We start from the raw sequence: 23,911 nt of genomic DNA, 5'->3' as shown, positions 1-23,911 counted from the left end.
TGTCTTCGCCATCTCCATCACCCTACCATCCTTCAGATTTTTTTTTTGGTTGGAAAGCCTCCAGATTCAAGTATGCCAGTTTGGGATATTTTATATTTTTTTTGTTTATCTTTTTTCTTTCCCTACACTTAGGTTCGGGATGGCTGAGGCATCCCGACCCTCGCCGGCCCTAATAGCAAGGGAAAAAAAAAGTAAAGAAAAGAAAATAAAAATACAAAAAAATTATTAGAATATTCTTTTAAAATATCCATGTTAACGTTGGTCGTGACTATGTTGCTCGGCGGGCATTCACGTTAGCGATTTCTGATCAAAATTATTTGAATTGATACAGAAACAAAAAAGCTAAGGACTGAATTGACAAAAAAAAATTAATATTTAATTAATACAATTACAATAGGTTTAGAATTTTTTATTGATAATTTTCACTAGGAAAGTCAATCATTTACTACACCATGATGCATCTGCATCATCTTCATCAGCATCCAAGCTCTGCCTTCTTCAAAGCATCAACAAACCTTTTTTGGTCAACGTTTATCAGAAACAAGAAAGTCACATGAAGTTTCCGCTGCTCAACCGTAATGATCTACTCTGAAGCTCCTTAAAAAAAGCAAAACTGACCTAAAGCATGTTTTTGGTGTCTCTACTGAACTTTAAATACAGTGGATACAAGACAGGTCCTTCTGATCATCAAATGCATACGGTGACAGTACACGACAAGACTATTTATTCTGTTTCATCAAAAGGCCCTTGAGGATGGATGAACCCGCCTACGACACCCCCGGAAGCCCACCAGTACCCGCTGCCCCTGGAAACAGCACAGTGCGAACTCATCGATCTCCTGCAAGCAAAGCGTGACTAAGTATATTGGGGGAGCAACGTTCAAGCTTAGAAGATAGGATATGTTCCGTTGTAAGGTAACACTTTTGGGTTCTCGATTAGGCATCAAGTGATTGCATTCACATGAAATGCAGGGGAACAAGTCACAGAAAGTTCCAAACCTTCTGGGATCAATCACTGTCTTCCATTTGTCAATTGATTGGCCCCTTTCTGACATGGAGCAACGTAGAATTGAGAAAACGCAGGATGGTGTTTATGATAAAGATGCTAATAACAAAGTTATACTCTGACTGACTGGCTGTTGTGGCTGAGAGTGTTGGAGTGGCCCCTTGAGCTTCCTGAATGCACAAGCGAAGGATCGGCCATCACCTCCTGCCACGACATTTTGGAAAACAAGTCAAGCCTTCTTATTATGTTGGAAGGGTGCTTTAAGGAAAGATCATAGTGGGAGGGGATGTCTTGGGCCAATTTCCTGATTTTAGTAAAGAGAATTTGTTTTTACCTGGGCATTGGAAATGTAAGAGTGACGAGGAGACAGGGTTGCGGCGCCACCTAATAATGAGCCATTTAGTATGCTCTCATCAGCGAAATCTCTCAATCTGTTAAGCTCTGGCAAAACCACCTTGCCAAGATCAGGCCGATCCTTTCGTCTTAACTCTGCACACTGCAGAGCTAGCTGTGCAATGCATAAGGCCTCCTCAACAGGCCAATTAGGCACATCAGGGTCTAACATCTCCGAAAAGTTCCCGTTTTCTATAGATGTGCTGACGTTATGAGTGATACCCATCGGTGGTTTTGCCGTGATTAATTGTAGAAGCACAATTCCTAGAGAATATACATCAGATTTTACGGCAAGCATTCCAGTTTGTTGATATTCGGGATCGATATAACAGAAGGTTCCAGCAGTCGATGTTATTCGGTACTGAGTCATGTTTTCAGCAACAGGAGGAGGAACAAGCCTTACCAAACCAACATCGCTGATCTTGCTGACGTAGTTGTAACCGAGCAAGATGTTGGCCGGTTTAAGGTCTCGATGGACTAGAGGCTCTGGTTTTGTCTGATGGAGAAACATAAGGCCTGTGGCTACCTCTGCAGCAATTCGGAACCGAAGTTGCCAAGAAAGAACAGGGGATTTGTGTCGCCTGAAGAGACGGTCCTCTAAGCATCCGTTGGCCATGAACTCGTACACTAGACACCCGTGCTCAGGGCAGGCTCCTAAGAGGAGAACCATGTTGGGATGCCTTATGCGGCTAAGTACTTCCACCTGCATCATCATGGTCAATGGACAGATTAACTATGATAATGTGATTTTTGTCACTGCAATTCTGCTTCCTCTTTTCATGAAAATCATTGTGATAAAGAAAATTCTCTCAAACAGATTCGAAATTGAATATTTGTGGGCCTCACTAGTGAAAGAATGTGAAGAATTCTGAATTGCATACCCTTTTCTTTGTCACCAGTGACTTTGAGAGATTCATTGGCAATATTCAATTTTTTCAAGATCTAATTCAACTTGTTTGTGGCGGGACAGATATGCATGTTAGGTATTTTTGAGGTATCTCAATCATGTTTCAGCTGTAATCAAACAGAAGTTAGAGGTCCACCGTTTGCTTCAACTGCCATTTACTTAGCGGCACTTCCATGACATTCTCAGTTCCTCAATTGATGATAAACAGTGACATTTGTGAGTTACAAAGTCAGCAAGAAAGTGTACTGTGCAAGGCTTCAAAAAAGGTGTCAATTCTTTTCTCTTACCTCTTGCTGAAACTGTGATTTTCCATGAGCTGCATCTGGACGTAAAACTTTAACTGCAACTGGTGTATGATCTAGGTAACACTTGAAGACTGGCCCATAACCTCCCTCCCCAATCTTGTAGGACTCGTCAAAGGAATTTGTCGCAGCTTCAATCTCTTCGATAGTGTACATCCTGCATCTTGCATCACTGCGATTTAATGTATCCAAGACCTTCTTCATCTCCTCTGCATCTTTGAGGGCTTTCGTTTCCGCATTGGCTCTCCGAAGCGCTTCTAATTCTGCCATCTTCTTTGATGCTTCGGCTGCTTCAATGGCTGCTTTGCACTTAGCTCTCTCCTTGTCTACAATTGAGAATGCAGCTTCCTGAGCAAATCGTGCCTCTTCAAGACGCCGCTCTTCTTCTAGTCTCCAGCAATGCATCTCCATTTCCTGAAGTTAGTTTGGTTTAAGCAAGTACCCTATTTTCACATGAAATACATACTCGTCTTCTTAGTACCTTCTGTTTTGCTGCTAGTGCTTCTTTGCATGCTGTGCTATACAATTCCATTGTTTGCTTCAGTTCTAACTTCAGCCTCCTCATTTCAGCATCAACTTCGTCCTGCTTGATTTAGACATGGACAGAAAGGTTGAAAGTCACCATGTAAAAATTTTACTAGTACCATATCTTTCCTAGAAACACGCCTATTACTTTGATAGATCTGGGTTTTTCAAGAAACTATATAACCATGACAGAATATATCTACCCGTGGAGTACAGACATCATTGTTATAATCTTTTACTCGTCTATGTGCACCTAACACTTGCCTTTTGTTTACCTTGTATGAATGCAATTTGAGATTTGGTCATCCAGTTCTCATGCCTTGTTTTATACTATTAAAAAATGCATGCTGAACACATACACAACATTTTGAATGGCATTATAATGTAAGGCACTTCCTTGGTTGTAACAGAAGATGATTCTTGCTCAGCCTAATTAACAGTTGTGACTGTTTCTGCAAAAAAGAGTGCAGGAAAATTGCCTACTACTGTCAAAAACTTGTCTGAGATATGCAGGAACCAAGATATGATATCTCAATTTCCTAAGCTTTATACTTCTTGGATTAATATCTCCGAAAGAAGACTGCAAACTCATCATGCTGATAGCTCTTGAACCCCTCTCAGGGTAGGTGGGCATCTCTTAGTTAGTTGCATTAGATAAAATTATTTCCAACTTGTCATGGAGAAGCAATCAATTACCCTGTATGTGGCGAATACTTGTAAGTCTGAGAATGAGAATATATTACCATGTTGTGTGATGAACTTGATGTTCGTCCACTTTCATATGAAGCTGATGAAAATTCCTGCAGAGAATTGAGGTCGGCAAACTTGTGCAGTGAATGAATGGATAACCTATCAGAACTGGTGGAAAGCCTTGGAGGGTGGAAGAAGTCATTATGGTCATAGAACACGGAGGATGGGCGATCTGTGCTTGGCCTTCCTGAGCTGACAAATGAAATGTCAGAATCCGTGTCGGACATTATCCCCGCGACATATCCATATGACCTTCCTCTATCCCATGTCGACCTGTTTCATTATCACTTGTAAAGTAAGTGCACATTCAAAGAAACTGAAGATGTGACAATTGCAGTGACAATACTCAACCAATCCTCTGCCTCTCCCCTCTCATCATTACTACCTCTAATCAAATTCATGTACATCCAAAATGGTCAACACGATATATCATGCTTCTAAGTCATCAGTTTTATTTCTTTGAACTGCACTTGCTTAGGATATGTTGTCTGCAACCCCATATTCCTTGGAGAATTTCCATCTTTCTTGCTGGCAGTAAATAAAGATTTGATATTTTCGAAACTTACTTCATGGACTCGTGTTGCCTGCTGAGAGGTCTAGGTAAGGGTTTTTCTGCAGCCATTAGAAAACTTCAACAGTTTAACATTCTTGTAATGCTGAAGCATATCTGAAGTGATCGAGGAGAGCAATGAACCTCTTAAGCTATTTTGCAAGTATCTTTCTGAGCCGGCTGTTTTCTCTTTAAGGGTCTGTATTTGGTCAAGAAGAGGGGAGGCATGAGGGGCCGGATGAGAGGCTTTCCGCATAGAAGAGACCTTTCCCTTGGAGATGACATAAACGGTGCAGAAATCCGGTACCCCTTTCGAGACACTGCTTGGGACATGCGAAGACTTTAATCTGTTGGAGACAAACCACCAATTTAGGTATATCTACACAAACTCTAGTGTTTTGTAGCATTTATATTGTGGATGATGTCAAAGTCTCATTCTCTTCTTCCTCTATAGAACAATCTTTCATGAAGGGAGGTTTATCTATCAGTGTATGAAGCACCCATTTCTTTCCTCAAAGTATTTTTTGAGTCCTGAGGAGTTGGTGTCAGAAACAGTTCCTGAATGTTGTTTGTGCAAGTGGATTTGCCATCTCTGTTTGGTAAGTCCATACTAAAAAGAAAACTTCAATTAGTTAATATGCGAGTGTTAGTCTTGCTATATAACTTTACAGGTGAAACTATTTGCAGAGCTTAAGAAAAGGATAAACATTTGCTTTTGAAAAAGTAAGCAAAGGAGACAAAACAAGACATGGCCTGCAAATTTTGCTATCTGCGGAGGTTGTTACCTGATGAAGCCGTGCCGCGATGAAGCACCAAGAACCAAGGATTCAATTGCAGCGTAAGAGACATAGTCAGTAAGTGCCCTGACCACGTCTGTATCTTCCAGTACAACATCTAGGCTGTGTATCTGGTTCAAATAAGATCTGTAAATAATAAAAAAGAAAGGGAACAAGGAATGTGGAACACTGAATTCTGCATATACATTAAGGAGTGAAACAACATTATATGAAAGATGGTGGAAAAATATGAGGATTCTGTTAAAGGTTGTCCACAAACAAGGTATTTGTTGAGCATCCAACTAACGAATTTTTTTAATTCCAAAAAACTAACTTTTTCGGTTAATGTGCATAACTAGAGCCTTGAAAATTGGAACTTTGCTTGTCAGGTAAGTATAGCAAGTGCTTCAGGGGTACTTGTTAACATGATCTCAAACATTGTTAATTGAAAGCACTTTGAGCTTTTTGACTTACATCTTTTCGAGTGCAATAACAATGGAAGGTGAGAAACAGGTCCTTGGTTGGCTTGTCGAGGTCCTGTTTCTGTTGGGGGGATGAAGCTCCATGAGCAATGTCAGAAGCGGAATGGTGGTGGTGATGATGATGTTGCTGGTGGTGACGGCGGTGGTGATGTTGGTGTGCGACTGCAACCAAGCAAAAAGAGAAATGGTCAGTCACATGTATGGCTTCTTCACTTTTGTGAATCTGCAGGAGCTCCCCATGTCTGGTAATGGATGGATGCCGTGCAAGGTGATACATATCACCACATTGCTGGCATTTCATGTAATAGTTTGCTTTGCTCGGTCAAATTCCGTTTGTATTCCATTCTGGATATGATGTAACATGATGACAAGTTCATGAAATATTTGCGATGGGCTGGAAACCGAGGATTTGATGTGTGTTCGAGATAGAAATGCGATCTTGATTTCTATGTATAAATAGGTCATGAAAGACATAGGTGCAAATGGAAATGGTATACACACGAGAGGAGTCGTCATGAACATGAATGAGGACGACAGTTTGACCCCTGGAGAGGAGATGATCGCCGGCCCATCGGATGGCAAATTGGCTGCCTTTGTCCTTGTCAACCGCGACGGCGACTAATCCATTCCTGGTGCTGGTTCTCTTCTCCTCATGACTCTTTCCAACCCACATTCTTTCTTCTCTGCGACAAGAGCTCAATGCTTCCTCCTTGTTTTCTGATTATGGGCAATGATAACTGTGGAAATGTGTTTGACCAAAGCTTCTGAACGAAATAATCTGGTGGTTCTCTGTTGTGCAAGTGAAAAAATGCATTAGTTGTTTTGTTCCTTCCATATCAGTGAAGAAGTACCAGACGTTAATGTGGCTAAGAATAGGGGAGCAAATAAAGATGAGACTCTCCTCTAATCTCTCTCTCTCTCTCTCTCTCTCTCAGATATCTCAAATTGAGGAGGACCTTTCTTGTTTCGAAGCTGGCCAAACAAAATGCCACAAGGAGAAAACTCAATCAGTAAGTTGGTTCATCAGGATAAAGAAAGTGCAATATTGTATATATGTGCCTGTCAATGGATCTAAGAACAGTCATTTTAGCCGTCCTGCTACCTTAATCAACAACACCCTTTATAGTTCTAGGTTAGCACATGTTGCAGCACCGTAATTCGGTTTCTGGAGCATCCCACATCGCCGGTTCTGCTTGCAGAAAATTGCTCTGTTAGAGCTCATGATCCCCTGACGTGGCTGGCGAAATCAGCCTTGCGGCCAACATATTATACAAATCGAATGGGCTATATTTGCATATGATAAATCGAAGAATTGTCTTGCCTCGTGTATCGGCAAGAGGTCCATGAAATCAAAACGACACAATTTTCACTCAACACCAGAGAAAGGAATGGGAAAGACACAAATACTCCAACGTGCCGCATAAGGTATAGATAGAACGTGTGGTAACTTCTATTTGATCATCTTGACATTTATTTCAAACAAAGTTTTGGATTATATTACATTGGACTATGGAGACACCGTTGTCGTAGCAAGGATGCTCCGTTCTAGGACAGCAAGTCCTTGGGATATATCATACAAGACAAACCACTTACTTGGGTTTTGAATTCTGAAGCTTATGAAATCTACGTTTTCTCCATATGGAAGCTGTGAATCAAGTTCCTGACAATGTTTCAAGTGATCAAAGAAGTTTTTTTGTAAGATCATATGCGTGGAAATTTTTTCCTAGTTTCTTCCTAGTTGTATCGATAAGTGCACTGGAAATTTTTTCCAGGATACTGGTTGCGGGCACTCTTTTATTGCCTGAGATCCAGTTATGGAAAGGTGCAAACCTGTCGAGGATAATCACCATCTTCCATCTGTGAATTGATTAGGCGGCACGGTGCAGGGGAGTCGGATCCCTCTCTACTTGACAGCTGATGCGATATCAAAATCATAAACTACACATAGAATACCGATTTTCACTATCACCAGAGCCCAAGGAACATTTTGATTGAGTAGGGGAGTCGGATCCCATATCATAGAAGCGCAATGCTCACGATGGAACAGTCATTACGGTTAATTTTGGCTAGAAATCGCTGGCATGCATGTTATGTCGACCGTCCTACGTAGCATGGCTAGCACCGACATGCGCTGGTCGTGCGCTGGCGTGGGAAAATGTTACATTTTCTTAATTTTTTCTGAATTTGTAAATATTCTATTGTTTTTTCTTTCTTTTCTTTTCTTTGTTTCTTCCCTTAAACTGTGGCCGGCGATTCGTCGGCCGACCATCTCCGGCCAAAGGTGAGGACCCACTCTTTGGCCATAGGCGAGGCTAGGTGAGGGTCACTAGCCCGTGCCTGTGGCCGGTGATGGTTTGTGGGCAACCCATAGTTGGGAAAGGAAAAAAAAAAGGAAGGAAAGAAAAGGAAAGGAAAAAAAAATGAAAAAAAAAATCAGAAAAAAAGTTAAAAAAAAAAATCACCTGAGTGTCGGTCATGTTATGTAAAATGATTGACGTATATGTTAGCTATTTCCGGTCAAAATTGACTGAAAAGATCTAAAATTAAATTAGTCCAATTAAAAAGTCTAAGACTGAATTTGTATGTAATAAGTTTATAACTTTTTCGATATACCCGAAGATTAGAACATCAGAATGTGGAGACTGAACATAGCTGCAGGAGTAGACGGTCCCTACTTGTACAGCACCAATAACAATAACTACGCAGGGAAGCAGATTTGGGAGTTCCCTGAAGCTGGCACCGCCAAGGAGCACCGGGGCCTACAACCACCGCCACCACATCAAGCCCTCCGGCGACCTCCTCTGGCAAATGCAGGTACACACGCCTAAACACACATACGCATTGGTTTTCTATTAGAGTCCGCCAATTTCTTTTTTGCTTGCGAAAGACTTGTCGTGTACATATTTACTTTTTGACTTCAAGTTTGAGGACTAATTGAGCCACAGGCTCACAAAGAGGTACCATGCATTGCATGCACGTACGTACCTGTCCAACTCAACACGTGTTTGCATAACATAAAATTGATTACTGGATTTGAACACGTTAGTTGCTGTTTTGGATTTGGTTGTTGCTGGATTTTGGAGAAAGCCTTGATTCATGGTAGGCATCTAAAGAAGACTGAAGATAAGAAAAACTATTGCATGAATAGGAATGAAGACAAGAAGAACGATTCAAGAATAGGAATGGAGATGAAGAAGGAGAAGGCCAACAAAGTCATAGAGTTCTTCCACGAAGGCTACTTTTATGTTCAAATGCATTTATTGTGCGTCTTTATTGGACTTTGTTTGTGTGTTTTTTCATAGATTTTTTTTTGGTATTTCCTCATTTAATGTTATCCTTAATTTGTGCTAAGTTGTCTGTGACACTAGCCACTACAAAAAGGTTGTGAAGTTCAAGAGTAGTAGTAATGCACATCGAAGTAAAAGCATTTGCATTTCAATAAGTTCTCCCTCCAATCTTTATTTGTGCCCTTGTTCTAAATTTTTAGAGTCATTATTATTGTTTTGGTTCCAACAACATGGATGCCTAGAATCAACTTTCAATTTACAGGTTGATTTTATGCTACATATACAACCACCAGCTACACCTTCCACGCAAAAAGAAAGACACCCGGATGGAGAAAATAGCAGACGAATCTTGAAGGACTTCGACTTGCAACCGCGTGTGTGTTTTACATGTCAATCTCAGGCTAATCTCATCTAATAAACTGCAGATGTTCGATCGAGTTCATTCATTTACTTAGAATAGAAGCCTTCGATATTTGCAATTTAACCGTATTGCAGGCTTAATGCCGTTAGCTGAGCAATGTGAAGATCTTAGTTATTTGTTTGATGAAATGCTTAACCAAAACTTACATTTCAAGGGTTCAAGAAGGTGAATTTAAGGTGAGGCCTATGGTGGTGTTGATTGTTGACCGAAAGCTGACAAATCGAGATGATTCCGAATGAAATGGCGCTTTGGAGCAATTTTTAACGCACCCACTAGAGCTCTCCTTCTTGTATTATAATACTGGTTTGTTTTAATAGGTCAAAAAGGTGGTGGGACCCACCTTTAAAGTAAAATAATAAAAAAAAGGGGCTTCTTGAGCCTTCCATTCCACGGCTCACATACGTAAAGGAGGAGAAAAGAAGAAGAAGAAAAAGAAGAAAGAAAGAACGAGAAGAGAGAGAGGGAAAAATAGGAGAAATGATGGCGCGTGTGCGCCACTCGCCACGGACTCCATGTCAAGCTTGTTCTGCTACATGCCACAACGTTAGGTAAGTGCTCGCACTCCTCGTTTACCTAATCGGAATGGTTTTCGTAGCTAGGGCTCAAATTCGGATTTATGGAAAAATTAAGCCGCGAAGTCAGATTTTGGAGTTGTTAAGTCGAGATTCTTTGAGGGAATGATAGTTTAGGGTGTTGTGAAACTGTGGGACTTTACAGAACTCAATTTGAACTTACGGTTTGCCCGGAACAAGTTTTTCAAATCTGGTGCGCTACAGTACACTGCAAACAGCAGACTTTGAAGGCTGATTTCTTTAGTTTCTGATCATCGGTTGGGTTGGCCATGTTAGGGATCTTGTAGTACATCGAATAAGCTTCGTGTGGACTATAAGATCACTTAAATCGGAGCTCGGTGGAGGAAGATATGACTCGAGAGATTTCGACGCGCGCTGTGAACAGTACGCGACCAGAACTGTTGCGCCCGTTTTTGCTAATTTTCGAATAGATTTTAGTCAAGCCGTGTTGGGGCTTTTGTAGTACATTAAAAGATCTTTCTTTAGACTACAATTTTGTCTAAATCGGAGCTCGGGTAAGGGAGTTACGGTCCGTTTAAGTTAGTAGCGCAAGCTGCGCATAGCGGACAACATGCATGTCCGCTATAGGAGATTGTTTTGTTGGTGCGTGGGTGTCACTTTAGCGACAAATAGGCCTCTTTCATTCGAGTTATGCTTTTGGGTAGCATATTACTTGGTTTTTAATACCATTTTTCATATATTTGATAGGATTTCGAACGTGTTGATTCGAGTAAGCTTTATATTTTGCTCTTGGCATTATCGGGTGAGTGATACCATTTCTTCTTTGTATTTGTAAACTCATATTTCAAAAATGATAATACTAAGTATGTTATGATTGGAGAAAATAGCATTATTTGTTGCATAAAACAGGATCGAACATTTACTGTTGTTTTGTTCTATTTGATACGCTTTGCGAACGATTTATGCTACTGGTTTTGAGTTGATTCTGCTACATTCTGGTTATGACGAAGATGTTGTTGTTTGATTATGTAGTGCTCAAGATAACTATGAACCCGGTTGTGGGGATGTGGGTATGCGCATACTATTTAGGATATCCTTGTGGGCCGAGCCACCGGCATTAGAGGTGAAGACCTTGCCAAGGGGCGAATCTTGGTCGTCTTTTGTCACGGGCGTTATACGTGACCATGGTTAGAATCTTGAGCATGAGATTGGCCAATGGATAGACCATTGGCATATGATTTGATGAGATTAGTCAATGGATAGACCATTGATATGTGTTTTGACAAGATTGATTAGTGGAATTAGACCATTGATGTATGCTTCGATGTTATTATCCGATACGACTACTTTTGTTATGAATATATTATGTTAAGATAATATATAACTTGTTTTCATCACAAAGGTTTGATATATTTTGAACTTGATGTAAATACCGTACATTTTGAATATTAAGTGTGCATAGTGATTGTTCGATCTACTTAGAAGAAATGTATTACTCATTGAGCCGTGTTAGCTCACTCCTTCCATTTCATTTGTTTTCGGGTTCAGCGAGTCGCTAGTAGGAGGTGAAAATAACGTTAGTTAAAGGAATTTTTGGGTAGGGGAATTTTTGCTACGAAGTGTACGTAGGTGTGTTGAGCTTTGGAGATAGCTCTTTTGATGAATGCATGTATAAGTTTGTTTGAAGATTATAGGAAGCTCATTTACTGTAACCGCATGATATTTTTATCGTATATATGTGAAATATATATATATATATATATATATATATATATATATATTGATATCAAGTTGAGCAGTTTTACATTTTGAGGCTGTATACTTTGAGAGAAAGGATGGCCGTGTCATTGCCCTATTCTTGTAGGAATTGGGGTGTGGCATGTATCATCATTGGAAAGAGATCGTAGAGAGCTCGTTTTCGCTTTAAGTTTAAGCTCAACTCGGCAAAGCTCATTTGAATTTTATGTCATGATAATTACTGCGTTCATAACTTGTACAAAGATCGGGGTAAGTTTAGTTCGGGGAAAACTTCATGATAAAAAAAAAAAATACTTTCGAGGAAACCATTTTTTAAGAAAATATTTTCCCTTTTTCTGGTTAAGGAATTCATTTTCCCAAATTTTAAGCATGCACATTTGATTGGTTGTAAATACTTTCCGATTTTCAGCAAAAACTAAACACGTGAAAGTCCGTGACCTGATTTACAAAAAATTCTTTCACTCGAACAATTCGACTCTTCAGGTTTAAAGGAGAAGGTTCAAACTTAAAAGTAGATGTCACACTGTAAACTCAAATGAAGTAGGTGTTCGGTTTCACTTTTGGCCTTTGACTTCAATCTTTGGATTTTTAGTTCTAAGATTGAAATGTAGCTATTGGCGGGTTTGTAATGTACTTAATCGGGAAAGAGTCCTACATTAGAAAATGCAAAGAAGCTTATCGTTTAAATGTGAGAGTATTATCGGTTAAGATGTGTCGTCGTAATGAACTGTAAAATCTTCGTAAAAGGCAAGTTAGACAGTGCGCTGGTATTTTAACCACCCCTCATTTCATGTGGGCTAAGCTCTTCAAAGGAGTATTTGATTAACCGTGGTATGTAGTAACAATGCGCACTTTGGTCCATTCCAGCTTCATTCGTCGTCTTACGAACCCGCCAAGAGCTGCACCTTGTCCGAATGCTCTTGCCCTGGCTATCACTCTTTTGCCACTCTTCCATATTTAGTATGGACCTAGTCCGTGCTCAAACCACACTTCTACTGGAGATCACCATTTATGATGACCGGGTCTATTACATGTGAGCCAAGCCTCCAAAAGGAATACTTAAGAGTAATCATGCGGGGTGATGACCATCTACGATTATGTGTTAGTTATGACAGTTTGATAGGCCGTGATACTTGTTTGGCTCAAAATCGATAGTTGTTGACAGTCATTAATCGAGGCACCGAATTGATTCATTATGATAAAGAAAGTAGGACATCGTCTATAAGTCGTGTGTTAGTAGGTCTAAGAACAATCGGTCATAGAATCTTATACATATCGGATGGGCTATACCTGCATATGATAAATGAAAACTCTCTTACCTCGTGTATCATCAAGCGGATGAGAGAAAAGAGGGGGAAAAGACACAATTTTCACTCAACACCATAAGAAAAGGAGCAGAACAAATATAAATGCTCCAATGCGCCGCATAAGGTGTAAATAGAACGTGTGAAAACATTTACATTAATTTAAACAATAGTTCGGATTATATTACATTGAACTATGGTTATTGGATACACTGTTTGTGTCACATCCCGATCTTCGAGCGCGCGGCATCCCTGCCGTATCGTCCGTCGGGTTAGAAGGATAGCGTCCCAAGCACGCTACCAACCCATGAGATTAACTACGCATGCAGAAACGTACAATATTCCCGGACAAAAATATAAGATATGGATAGATCGGTAGGAAAAAGACATTAATTCAAGAACATGATCTTATTTACAGTCACGTCGTGAGTCAACCGAAATGACATGCTAATTGGTCCCATACTTCGGGACGGGGTAGGATCAACTTCGTACCTACTCCAAATAGGGTTACGTTACTTTCATATTTATCGGCTTTTCAAGAATTACTAGCTCTATCACTTAGAATCCGAAAATGGTTTAACAACGATAGGGTGAGATATAAATCTCGGTGAGTTAACACCTAAGCCCGGCTAAGGCGTTGATTCGTTCAGAAGGTCCTATCGATCAATCACATAGTGATATATAAATATCCCAATCACATGCAGCTCACTTGCTAAAAATCACACGGTATGCAATATTCAACATAATATGCCATACATAACAACCCATAGATATCATGTCAATCGCATACGCAGACACCACACGTGGTCCAATTATTAACGGCCATCCGGCCTAATTGCACACGACTAGTGTGACTTTACACTATGATCGACAATGTCTACTGCGGGGACCAGGCTTCGTCCCTTACTTTCGACGATGGCATCCGATAGCCCATGTGATTCGTACGATTGACACGACATGGCACTATCGGGAATTCCTATAGGGGTTTCGGTCCATCACAAGCTGCGACCGACATCCGACAATCCATGTGATCCGTACGACCGGCACAACACGGATCGACGGGCATCCGACAAGTCGTATGGTTCCGTACGACCGGCACGGTACGAACTTGCTAGGAATAATCCATCGTGTGACCACTCAAACATACTCAACAAATAGCCAGTTTATAATCCGCATTTAGTCATATGCTAACGCGATATGCTCACACAACAAAACTTCTTGAGTAATCACATAAATGCACATGTTACCCATGCAACATCGCATCCTTAAACCGAGTGATCGAACTCCAACCAATTAATCAATTTGACTAGCCATCCGCCAAGGCATTTCATCAATTAATCTATATGGATTATAATCAAGCGTAGATAAATAATTCAATGACAAACATTCAATTCAATCGTACGTAATTAAATCCAAATCGTCAATCAATCATGCGCTCATCCTTGACCTATTGTTCACTCGCGATCAAGCAAGGCCAATCAATCAATCAATTATTCAGTCCCCACTAGTCACAATCAGATTAACCTAACTAATTAGGGCCATTTAACCTAAACCGAGTCTCTAGCCTAAACCGACTCTAATTAATATACTTAAACACCTAATAATCTAATTAAACTAATCCAAACGTAATTAACAACCTAACCAAGGATTGGAGGTTGACTCACCGTCAATTACGCGAGGCAAGTAGGTCGGCGATCCTTGAAAATACCTCGACACGAACTTTGGATTTAATCGGATCACGGGCTCCAATTCTTAGACAAATTGGCCTAGTCCCTCGGCCACGGGCCAAAATTATCGGCCAACTTGGCCCACGGAGCCGGCACATGGACCAGGCCCTCGGCCAATTTGGCCGGCCCTCTTGGCCCAGAATCTCGGCCACGGCCCACTCGGTGGCCCACAAAACAGGGCACATCCGAGAGACAGGGCAGGCGCAGCAGGGGCTGAGGCGGCTGTTCGCGCGACTTGGAGGGGCCTCGGAGCTAGCGGCTGGTGGAGGATGGCTTGGGAGACCTCGAGGAATATCGAAGGAGGTGGCCGGTGGCTCACGGTGGCCGGAGCAGCAGCTGTAAGCGGCAAACAGAAGCAGAATCGAAGCAGCTGCAGTAAGGGTCGGGACAGGGCAGGCTGGGAGCAGCAGCTAGTTCAGACTTGCAGCAGCTTTTCCGGCGGTGCACGGTGGTCTGAGGTGATCAGAGGAGGTCAGGGTAGAGGTGTGGTGGTGGCTGAGGCGATGCTGGTGGCCGGGGACTGTTGCAGCAACAGAAATCTGAACAGAGCAGCAGCAGGCGCAGAACAGAGGATGTCGAAAACAGGGGAGGCGTTGGGGCTGCTCAGGCTGGCTCGCGGCGGAACCGGCAGCGGTGGTTGGTAGCGAGGACGAAGAGAGACGGCTAAGAGTGGTGGCTGAAGGCTGGACGGCGGCTGGTGATAGCAGAACAGCGGCAGCTGCAGTAAACGTCGGTTACACCAGCTCGGGCGGCAGAAAACAGGGGAGCAGTAAGCAGGGGCTGTTCGGGCTTCCCGAGGCTGCTGTGGCGACAATGGTGGCTTGGGATGGTGGTGGACGGAAGATGAGAAGGTCGGAGGAGGTGAGGCGGTGATGGTGGTGTGCGGTCGTAGAGGTGTCACGCCAAAACAGAAGAAAAAGAAAGAGGGAGAGGAGGTCGGTTGAGAGCAAGCGTGAGGGAGAAGAGGAAGAAAAAGGAGAGAGAAAAATCTAAAATTTTGACTATGGGTGACTAAGTGATAAGGTGGGTCCCACAACATTAATTTTCTTGTGTTGATATTTACCAAAATCCAAGGGGCAAAATCGTGATTTCCTAAATTGGCCGGGGCATTTTGGTAAATTTGCAACCAATGGCATTTCAGATATCCGGCAGTCCTGTGGAGGGTAATTTAGTCTAATCTCGGGTCGGTTTGATCAGAATGAGGCTCCGGCGTAGGAATTCTTAATTCTAGGGCGCGACGACAAACGATTGAACCCTAAACCATTTCGATCAACCATTCGGAAAATTCAAATTTCCAATACCTAATTCTCTAAAATCCACTATCTTGAATTGAACTGGAGTTCAATCTCAAACCTTTTTATTGGATTTAAACGCCATACGTATATCGAAAATCCAGGATCTCACAGTTTGACCCAAAAAACTCTATGGATACGTCATCTCAGTAGGCAAGCTGTGATGGCATGCCTTGTCTCTTCAAAGGGCTGTCGATGGGAAAGGAACCCGCCTACGATACTCTGCGAGTGCCCACAATGGGAATATGTTCCGAAAAGCGGCAAAGTGTAACATGCAGTTATTCTTGAAAACCCCAGTGATTTCCTGCAACCCAAAGTTATTGACTATTAAGAATATTGGAAGGCATAGTCCATGCTTCGATCATGTTGTTTCATTGTAAGGCAACTCGTACCGATAATGTTTCGAGGAATTAAACAAACTGTGTGCAAGATAATATGCGTGGACTAATATCATCTCTGCGTTCCCCTAGTTGTATGGATTATATTGCACAGGAAATTCTTTCCGTGGATCTTGGTGGTGCGCACTCTTATCATTTCCGAAACATCAACACTTAGCTGAGATCAAGTTATAGAAAGGTACAAACCTGTTGGGGATAATCGCCGTCTTCCATTTGTGAATTGATTAGCAGCTTTGCGGCACGGTGCAGGGGAGTCGGATCCCTCTCCGCCTGATAGTAGATGAAAATACCAAAGTCAGAAACTTCATTTGAATATTGATCGATGCAACTGAGACCCAAACAACAAAATCATCCACTGACCTGCCCTGCGTGAATCAGACCCAGCATAGCCCAACCGGTGTGTACCAGATTCGATTTGTTTCCTTCGAGCGGAACGTATTCCTACATCGACCGATTTGAACATTAGAGAATTCAAGATTTGCATGTTGCCAGAAAAGCGTGCAATGAATACAGCTGAAGCCAAACATGATGTAGAAGGTCCCACTAGAAATTACCTTCTTCGGGCAAGAAAGATAGCTTTCTCCCCACCCGCCATCCTGCAACTGCGTTCGTAGAAGAAAAGCGACTCCTTTGCGCATGGCTGCACAATTGCTATACGTCTTGCCAGCAGTTGCTAGTCCTCCAAGCGCAAACCATGAGCCGTATATAAAACAGACTCCCCAGTCCCCATACCTGCAACAATTGCTTAATTAGTCAGTTGTTTCCTTGATTTATCCAAAATATCCATAAATGCCTAATGGAAAAGGAACATACCACGAGCCATCCGGATTTTGTCTGTTCTCCAGAAACCGTATGGCATTTGGTATGGAACTCTCAATCTCCTTCTTCCTGTGCTCGGGATACAAATTCCTGAACATAACTAACGCACTTATGGCCGACGATGTGCATTCAACATATTCATGCTCGACGACAATGTCAGCTAAGAACTCTGTCGGATTTAGGAGCTGCAAGTGACAAATGACGAAAATAATATCCTCATTTAGCAATTTATTAACAAAGATACATGTCAGTGTCTGTCAGGACTAATCAAGGAATTCCTACAAATTTATTAAACACTTACTTCTAGCCATTCCTGGGCTCCTGCGGGTTCCCATCCAGCCAATCCGCCATTTTTACTCTGGAAAAAGTGACGTTCATGGTTGATGTGATGATAGTATAATTTATAATCATACATGGGAATCTCATAAAAGTTAAGGAAACTCAAAGGAAGACTTGGAGGGCAACATGCGTTTGGGATGCATGGAGCAGACAAAGTTTGGCCAATCTAGATCAAACATTTTCTCAAGTCTTGCTTGGAAAAGAAAGACAATGGTGTACTCACCTGAAGAGAAAGTATGACATTGACAGCATCGTGCAATCTCTCTGGTTCCATCTTCTCGCCAACAATTTCAGGTGGCATCGTTGAGAACAGCAAGCAACACTGAATAAATAGGAAAAGAGATTCGGTGAGAAACAGAGCAATTTAGGATTGGATTGAACCTGCGGATGCAGTGTAGGTGTTCAAAGCAGTATTACCTTCAGGCCTTCTGCGGTGCAATCAGAGAGTTGCCAGCCATGATCTTGATCCGAAAATGTCCAAGATCCTTTAGAAATATGACGGTGCATGCTTTTGAAGTCACCAGAAGGATTGTCCCTGACCTGGAATGTTGTTGACATATCGATGCAGTTCAGCTTATGTTAGGAAGCAAGAAAACTAGGAAAAACTTTGGAGGCAAGCAGATGCTCGCAAGAATCAGATTCAGACCTGAGATTTTTTAATGAAGTCGTGTCCTCTAGCTAATACCGGTGCTATCTCCTCAGTCATATTACTGGCAAGCAAAGCTTGGATGGCGAAGCCCGTATCCCACTCTTGGCTTCCAAAACTCTGCAAATGTATGAGCCAAACACCATACTAAGCTTTCCTCTAGATGGTCTCACTTTACTAAATCAATCTTCTCATCTTTCAAACATGCAGCACAAGTATTTCTCAGTTCAAGTGGAAGCCCGATTCTGTCACGGTTCAGTGACACTACTACTAACCTGCATCTTCATTCCGTCTTCAGCCACCCAAAGGTAGTCCGGTATCCTAGCAAGATGCTTCTTGAAATAGTCACCGTCTGGGTCTTCTACCCAGCAAGCAAGCATGCATAACACCTGTCCAAGTCCAAAGCGAAATATATTCTCATTGATGTTTCCCATGATCTGTAAATTTTGCGATTTTATGTCTCTCTCCACCGTTTAAATGTATGTATTCACTACCTTTTCTACACATCCAATTGTGATATATCGACTGTTCTCGTCTTCGTAGTGAATGTGCTTCATCGTCACCTGAAGAGCCTTTTCTCTTAGTTTATTAAACGGCCAACGGTTGAGAAAAGGCTCGGTGAATATGTACAGACAGTCCCACATCAGATCCTGTACTAATGGATGGGGATAGTAGAGATCTTCCTGCAACAACAATTGGAATCATTCCGTCAAAAATTTGCTGACCCGCATACTATCTGATCCTGGATCGATATTTTGGACCAGCTAGTGATACTTGCCTTGGCGCAATGATGGCGGACTTTTCTCCAGCAAATGGTGTCGTAGGGTTGAGTATGAAGTTCTTCTCTCAACTGTTGAACCAGAGGGGTGATCGGCCCGACGAATCTTTTCCCGTACAAGTACGACATAGGCATGTAAACCAGCCGACAGTAGCACCACATTTTAGCTACATCAATCGAAATTGGACAATTCAGACAACATATCTATGAAATTAAGGAGAAATGCGATTACACAAAACAGAAGTTGAAACTTTCTATCTTCCAAGGGGAATTCTTGAAGGGTGACCGACTTCAATAAAAGGCCAATGCTGTATTCTTGTTGGTGGAGCAAAAGTGTCACATGGTTCTAATTTGAAAATTAGTCCAACAAATTTGTCTTAACACCACTGTACAATTAAATGTACGGGAATACTATAGAATACCATAAAGGAAAAGATCAAGAAAATCTGGGAAAACAAACCTGGATGCACGGGGAGGAATGAAGGCAAGATCCAGAACTCAGGGGGCATTGGGTTGCTTCCAGACCAATCAAAAATTCCGAGAATCTACAGAGCAGGCATGACCAGACAACAAACAAGCACAAGCACAAAGTCAAATATATGATTCACTCAAACACATGCACAGAACAATCCTGAGAACAATTTTTCGACGATCAGTGAAGGAAGAGCGGGAGATTACCGAGAGCCAAGTCTTGCCCCAGGAGGGTATGTAGGTGACCCCGCCGCGGTCAAGAATCCACTTCCTGGCCCGAGTACAAGCATTGTCCAGGCCACCATCAGGCCCTTCCCCGAGAATGCGCATGCATATGTAGCTCAGGGTGGTGCAGAACATGGTGCTGTGACCTTCAATGTGCAAGCCCCAACCACCATCTTCATTCTGCAACAAAATGAGCGCCAGACATAAACAGAGTTTCAAGTCAGAAGTCTTTCAAAGCTCCTCTGCAATTTTCTCCATCCGTGTGTCTTTCTTTTCGCGAGGAAAGAGTACCTGGTGGTTGTAGATGTAGCGGAGAATCTCTTTGCGGTGCTCGGCAGGGAAGACAGCACTGAGGTGGCCGGTGATGTAGACGCACATGACCAGGGGAGGGAGGAAAAAGAGAGGGCCGGTGTTCTCGGCGGGCCAGTGGCCGTCGCTGGCCTGCAGGGCAGAGAAGAAGCAGACGGCCCGCCTCAGCGCGGTGGTCGCCTTGTCGTAGGTGATCTCCTCGCCATCCTCCACCCTTACCGGCGGGATCGTCTGCTCGAACTGCTTCTCCCTCAGGAACTGCCCAGAAATCATGCACCATGCTTCAGCTCTAGCTTGGGCCATCACTTCGTATTACCCCACATGACAAGCTTTAAACCATACGACAAGCAACAACAGTAACGTTGTACTAAACAAATGTGCGCGTGAGGCGAAGTTCCAATTGGTGTTTGAGAGTAGAGTGTTTTTATCATTTTCAAAACACAAGTAGAATGTTGAATTATGACGGGGATTCAAGCAACTCTCAGATTAGTTCACGTCTGATGTATCAATGCTCTAAAGTTATAAAAATGATACCAAGACGTGATTCCACCCCTCAGTGCTAGTAGTGGCCTCGAACGTTATCGGGCTAGTGATCTACAGAGTTCAAGTCCCGAGATCAAGATGATCTCTTCGCTCGATCTCCGATGAGGCTGCCATGCCGAGCTCGTTTTTCACGTTTTGGTGGGCGTGGGGGGTATTGAAGCTAGAGCAAAATTTTCCAAATTGGAAAGAAGAGGAAACGACATAGCCAGGAAGAGAGGCCAAGGTTGGGTTGGATTTTTTTGACCCGAGATGTCTGGTTGCTACTTCGTGTCTCCTCGCTGACCTCCCCCGATCCAAAGGGTCAAATCTCTCCTTTTCCAATCCGACCTCGTCTCCTTCACACCCACAATTCAACCCCACTAGAACAACATCAGGCTATCTACGTGGCCGAAACTTAGATGCCCAATTAGCTAGCATGGTTGAAAACTGATTCTAAGTATACGGGTCGGATCCGACACGTGCGTAGAGGTGCATGTACGGCTTCTCTTCGTGTGCCTGGAGCTCAATGCCGTCCTCAATTCTGAAGTCGACATAAAAATAGAAAGAAAATGAAGAAGACGATTCCTCCCCACCACACACAGAGGAACAGGACAGCGGAGTAGTGTTGTTGGTTGTGCGTGGTTCAGGTGCGTGGGATGTGTTACGTACCTGCGTGCGCCAGAGGAGGTCGCTGCAGGGCTTCACTTGGTGGCGGTGGTCGTAGAAGTGCCGGCGAGCGGCCTCGACATCTGCGTGCTCCTCGGGGGTGCCGGCCTCGGGGTCGAACTCCCAAATCTGCCTGCCCACGTAGTTGTTGGTGCTGTACAAATAGGGACCGTCTTCACCTTCTGCTATCTTCAGCCTCCACATTCTGTATCGGGGTCACACGCAAACCGTCCTTCCTGATGGTCACGCAAAGAAAGAAAACAAAAAAAAAAAAAACAGAAGATAATGAGTTGCTGTCAAACAAAATCTCCTCAGTGAGCTTGTTCATTACATATTCACGAACTGTGCCCGTTTTTCCCGAGACTATATCGAACATCTGCATGCATTACGATATCGAAGCTCTTCGCTCCATGATCTTAGTCCAGCATAGCTGCGAGAGCATGAACCATTTGCACAGAGAGACATCTACCTCTCCTTCTGCTTGCGAGAGATTTGAGGGAGCAGATGAGAAAAGAATCGAGCTTTCCTCTCTGCAAACAAACCAAACCAAAGCGCTGGTTGTGTTCTTGTGGAGAAGGAAGAGGGACCTCTATCTATTTATGCACGCACGTCTTGGGTGGCTGCCTTCTTCCTTTTTCCTTCTCTCAATTAATACAACAAAAGTCCAACAATGCTAGCAGGTTCCCCCCAACAAAATTAAGTAATGTTGGATCTACTATTCGTACGAAATTGAGTGGTATGTCGAATACGGGCCAACCCCCGGGATTGTCATTTAACTAAATTCGCGAGCGGGTGATCTCTGTAACTCGCCACTCACCTACGGGAAGCATGGTCGGAGGAAAAAACACGAGAATTATCCAAAACGGTTCTAAATTTATTATCATTGTGTTAATTCAGTCATAAACTTTGTTTATGCCGATTAGGTTCTAAATCTTTTGCATTTGTGCCAATTTAGTCCATCCGCCCAATTTTGATCGGAAATCGCTGGATCGGCGCTGACGTGAACAATTTCGATAATATTTTCGCGCTTTTTTTGTTTTATTTATGTTTTTTTTTTCTTTTCTCTCTTTCTTTTTTTCCCCCCTTCTTTCTCTAATAGTCGCTGAGTCCGGCGATCGGCCAGAGGCGAGGGTCAACAAGGTCGAGCTCACTTGCCCTTGGCAAAGCTCGCCTTGCTAGCCCGTAGCGAATAGCTCGCTGCAGAGGTTGACCTCGTGGATCCTCACCTCTGGCTAGTTGTCGAGTCCGACAACCGGCTGGAGGAAGAAGGAAGAAGAAAAGAAAGAACAGAACAAAAAGGAACAAGAAAATAAAAAAGTAGAAAAATTTCAAAATTCTTTATAATATTATTAAACATTGTTCACGTCGGCACTTGTCGCGTCACATCATCGATTTCCTATTAAAATTGGGTGGATAGATTGAATTGCCACAAATGCAAAAGGTTATGACTCAATTAGCAAAAAGAAAAAAAAATGATTTAAAATTGGATTGACACAGTTGTAATCAGTTTAAGACTTTTTGTGGTAGTTTTCCCAAGGTAAAATATAGCCCTCCTACAAAGTTAACGGGCCAGATAATGCGTGGCGGACATGGGCCAATACGATCCCGTCCGATCACTTTCCATATCAACACCGTACAATTGACGAGCAAGACATGTGTACATAGTCATATGCCGGATTACAGATGGGCAATTTCAATAGACGTGTCGTCCATATAAAGCTTCCCTTGACGCGCCAATTATCTGAAAAATCAGTCTTGATACGCCTATGGCATAAATGCAGTTCTCACGTTCATATTGGGTGGAAGATAACTAATTAAACCGTCGGCGTTTAAATGTGTGGAAGATAACTAAACCGTTGGCGCTTAATAATAATGCCAACTTGAATTGCCAACATAAGCCTAACACACTTTCGATTACGCGCATTCGTGATGCCTCTCACAACTTAATACATTGAATGATGAATTGGGTGGAAGATAACTAAACCGTCGGCGTTTAAATGTGTGGGAAAGAAGCTAACTTCTATTGTCATCTTGTCGCGTACCAGATAAATTTGGGCGGTCCCTCGAAACGATTTTGGTTTTTTTTTTTTTTTTTTATGTGTTGAACACATCGATAATCTTAGGCACTTAATATTTGATTAGCCTTAGAAGAGTTCGATTCATGATTCCTTGGCACCACGACATGTCGAGCTCCTTCCTTCCCGACCCGACGCGTGCTGCCGATGCTATGGATCATGCACGATCGTTTGAAAGATTGGCACTGCGCATGGCTCCTCAATGAAAACCTCGACACATGTCACTTAGGATACACTAGATTTACACGGGCTAATCTTGACGTACTCGGCATTGATCTGCACATAAATAATGTTGGAATGGGTCGTAAGCCCAGCGATCCTTGCGGTGAGAAATTGTTTTGTACGAACAAATCCGCAACCCGGCAAGTGCTCCGCAATTCGGAACGTACTCACCGAATTCTGCTTCCTTAATGAATGGCAAAATAAATAAAGCCGGCTTTACGAAGGAAACAACAAAAAGGAAATTGGAGGAGGTCGACATTCCGAAAAAAGGATTTCTATTGAAATCAAGGAACGGCGCTTGAGCAAGGGCAAGATAGAAGGCCCAGAATTCATATAGCTCCAAGCGGGAATGTTAGGGAAACTCACCAAAAAAAAAATTCTTAAACCTATTGCACTTGTACTAATCCAGTCCTAAGTAGTTTAATGATT

At 42.6% G+C, this 23,911-nt stretch overlaps 4 protein-coding genes across 5 annotated transcripts in view; all 4 read right to left on the bottom strand.

Annotated features, from left to right (window-relative positions):
- Nucleotides 1-1,003: 1,003 nt before the first annotated feature.
- On the bottom strand, nt 1,004-4,782 carry LOC125313946 (U-box domain-containing protein 35-like). 2 transcript variants are annotated; one of them, XM_048275308.1, is made up of 6 exons: nt 4,577-4,782; nt 4,449-4,494; nt 3,089-4,155; nt 2,593-3,021; nt 1,340-2,101; nt 1,004-1,209 (listed from the first exon to the last, which is right to left on the bottom strand). In XM_048275308.1, the coding sequence occupies exons 3-6, from the start codon at nt 3,170-3,172 to the stop codon at nt 1,117-1,119; spliced, it is 1,368 nt and encodes a 455-aa protein (XP_048131265.1). In that variant the 5' UTR covers nt 3,173-4,155; nt 4,449-4,494; nt 4,577-4,782; the 3' UTR covers nt 1,004-1,116. The 2 variants fall into 2 exon arrangements, with proteins under 2 accessions (XP_048131265.1, XP_048131266.1); XM_048275309.1 differs by having other exon boundaries at nt 3,089-4,494.
- LOC115752710 lies at nt 3,825-6,363 on the bottom strand. Its single transcript, XM_048273499.1, has 6 exons — nt 6,211-6,363; nt 5,683-5,852; nt 5,218-5,355; nt 4,577-4,779; nt 4,449-4,494; nt 3,825-4,155 (listed from the first exon to the last, which is right to left on the bottom strand). The coding sequence occupies exons 1-6, from the start codon at nt 6,361-6,363 to the stop codon at nt 3,825-3,827; spliced, it is 1,041 nt and encodes a 346-aa protein (XP_048129456.1).
- Nucleotides 6,364-7,259: 896 nt separating this feature from the next.
- The window catches only part of LOC125313908 (beta-amyrin synthase-like), a 33,081-nt gene continuing 16,429 nt past the window's right edge, over nt 7,260-23,911 (bottom strand). The window contains exons 17-18 of the transcript XR_007197620.1: nt 13,457-13,466; nt 7,260-7,297 (exon numbers count right to left, since the gene is read on the bottom strand). The gene's annotated coding sequence lies outside the window, so the exon portion shown is untranslated. The remainder of the gene's footprint in view (nt 7,298-13,456; nt 13,467-23,911) is intronic.
- On the bottom strand, nt 16,162-21,392 carry LOC115752711 (beta-amyrin synthase-like). Its single transcript, XM_048275075.1, has 16 exons — nt 21,189-21,392; nt 19,980-20,255; nt 19,671-19,868; nt 19,453-19,537; nt 18,993-19,159; nt 18,709-18,897; nt 18,490-18,603; nt 18,215-18,334; nt 17,986-18,108; nt 17,792-17,890; nt 17,531-17,587; nt 17,224-17,414; nt 16,965-17,142; nt 16,771-16,851; nt 16,597-16,680; nt 16,162-16,316 (listed from the first exon to the last, which is right to left on the bottom strand). Exons 1-16 carry the CDS (start codon nt 21,387-21,389, stop codon nt 16,194-16,196), a joined length of 2,286 nt encoding a protein of 761 aa, XP_048131032.1. The 5' UTR covers nt 21,390-21,392; the 3' UTR covers nt 16,162-16,193.

The sequence above is a fragment of the Rhodamnia argentea genome, chromosome 2 (genome assembly GCF_020921035.1).
Source record: "Rhodamnia argentea isolate NSW1041297 chromosome 2, ASM2092103v1, whole genome shotgun sequence".
In the NCBI taxonomy this organism is placed as follows: domain Eukaryota; kingdom Viridiplantae; phylum Streptophyta; class Magnoliopsida; order Myrtales; family Myrtaceae; genus Rhodamnia; species Rhodamnia argentea.
This window is presented reverse-complemented; position numbering and strand designations above follow the sequence as displayed.

What these genes read in the sequence shown, in the direction of transcription:
- LOC125313946 (XM_048275309.1), bottom strand. Translation starts at nt 3,172, where the DNA reads ATGAGGAGGCTGAAGTTAGAACTGAAGCAAACAATGGAATTGTATAGC. An exon ending in CACTAGCAGCAAAACAGAAG is followed by an intron (nt 3,022 to 3,088) that starts GTACTAAGAAGA and finishes AACTAACTTCAG; the next exon opens with GAAATGGAGATGCATTGCTG. An exon ending in AATCACAGTTTCAGCAAGAG is followed by an intron (nt 2,102 to 2,592) that starts GTAAGAGAAAAG and finishes ATGATGATGCAG; the next exon opens with GTGGAAGTACTTAGCCGCAT.
- LOC115752711 (XM_048275075.1), bottom strand. Translation starts at nt 21,389, where the DNA reads ATGTGGAGGCTGAAGATAGCAGAAGGTGAAGACGGTCCCTATTTGTAC. An exon ending in ACCTCCTCTGGCGCACGCAG is followed by an intron (nt 20,256 to 21,188) that starts GTACGTAACACA and finishes ATTTCTGGGCAG; the next exon opens with TTCCTGAGGGAGAAGCAGTT. An exon ending in ATGTCATACTTTCTCTTCAG is followed by an intron (nt 17,588 to 17,791) that starts GTGAGTACACCA and finishes CACTTTTTCCAG; the next exon opens with AGTAAAAATGGCGGATTGGC.
- LOC115752710 (XM_048273499.1), bottom strand. Translation starts at nt 6,363, where the DNA reads ATGTGGGTTGGAAAGAGTCATGAGGAGAAGAGAACCAGCACCAGGAAT. An exon ending in AAACTGTCGTCCTCATTCAT is followed by an intron (nt 5,853 to 6,210) that starts GTTCATGACGAC and finishes GCTTGGTTGCAG; the next exon opens with TCGCACACCAACATCACCAC. An exon ending in CTTGCAAAATAGCTTAAGAG is followed by an intron (nt 4,495 to 4,576) that starts GTTCATTGCTCT and finishes TAATGGCTGCAG; the next exon opens with AAAAACCCTTACCTAGACCT.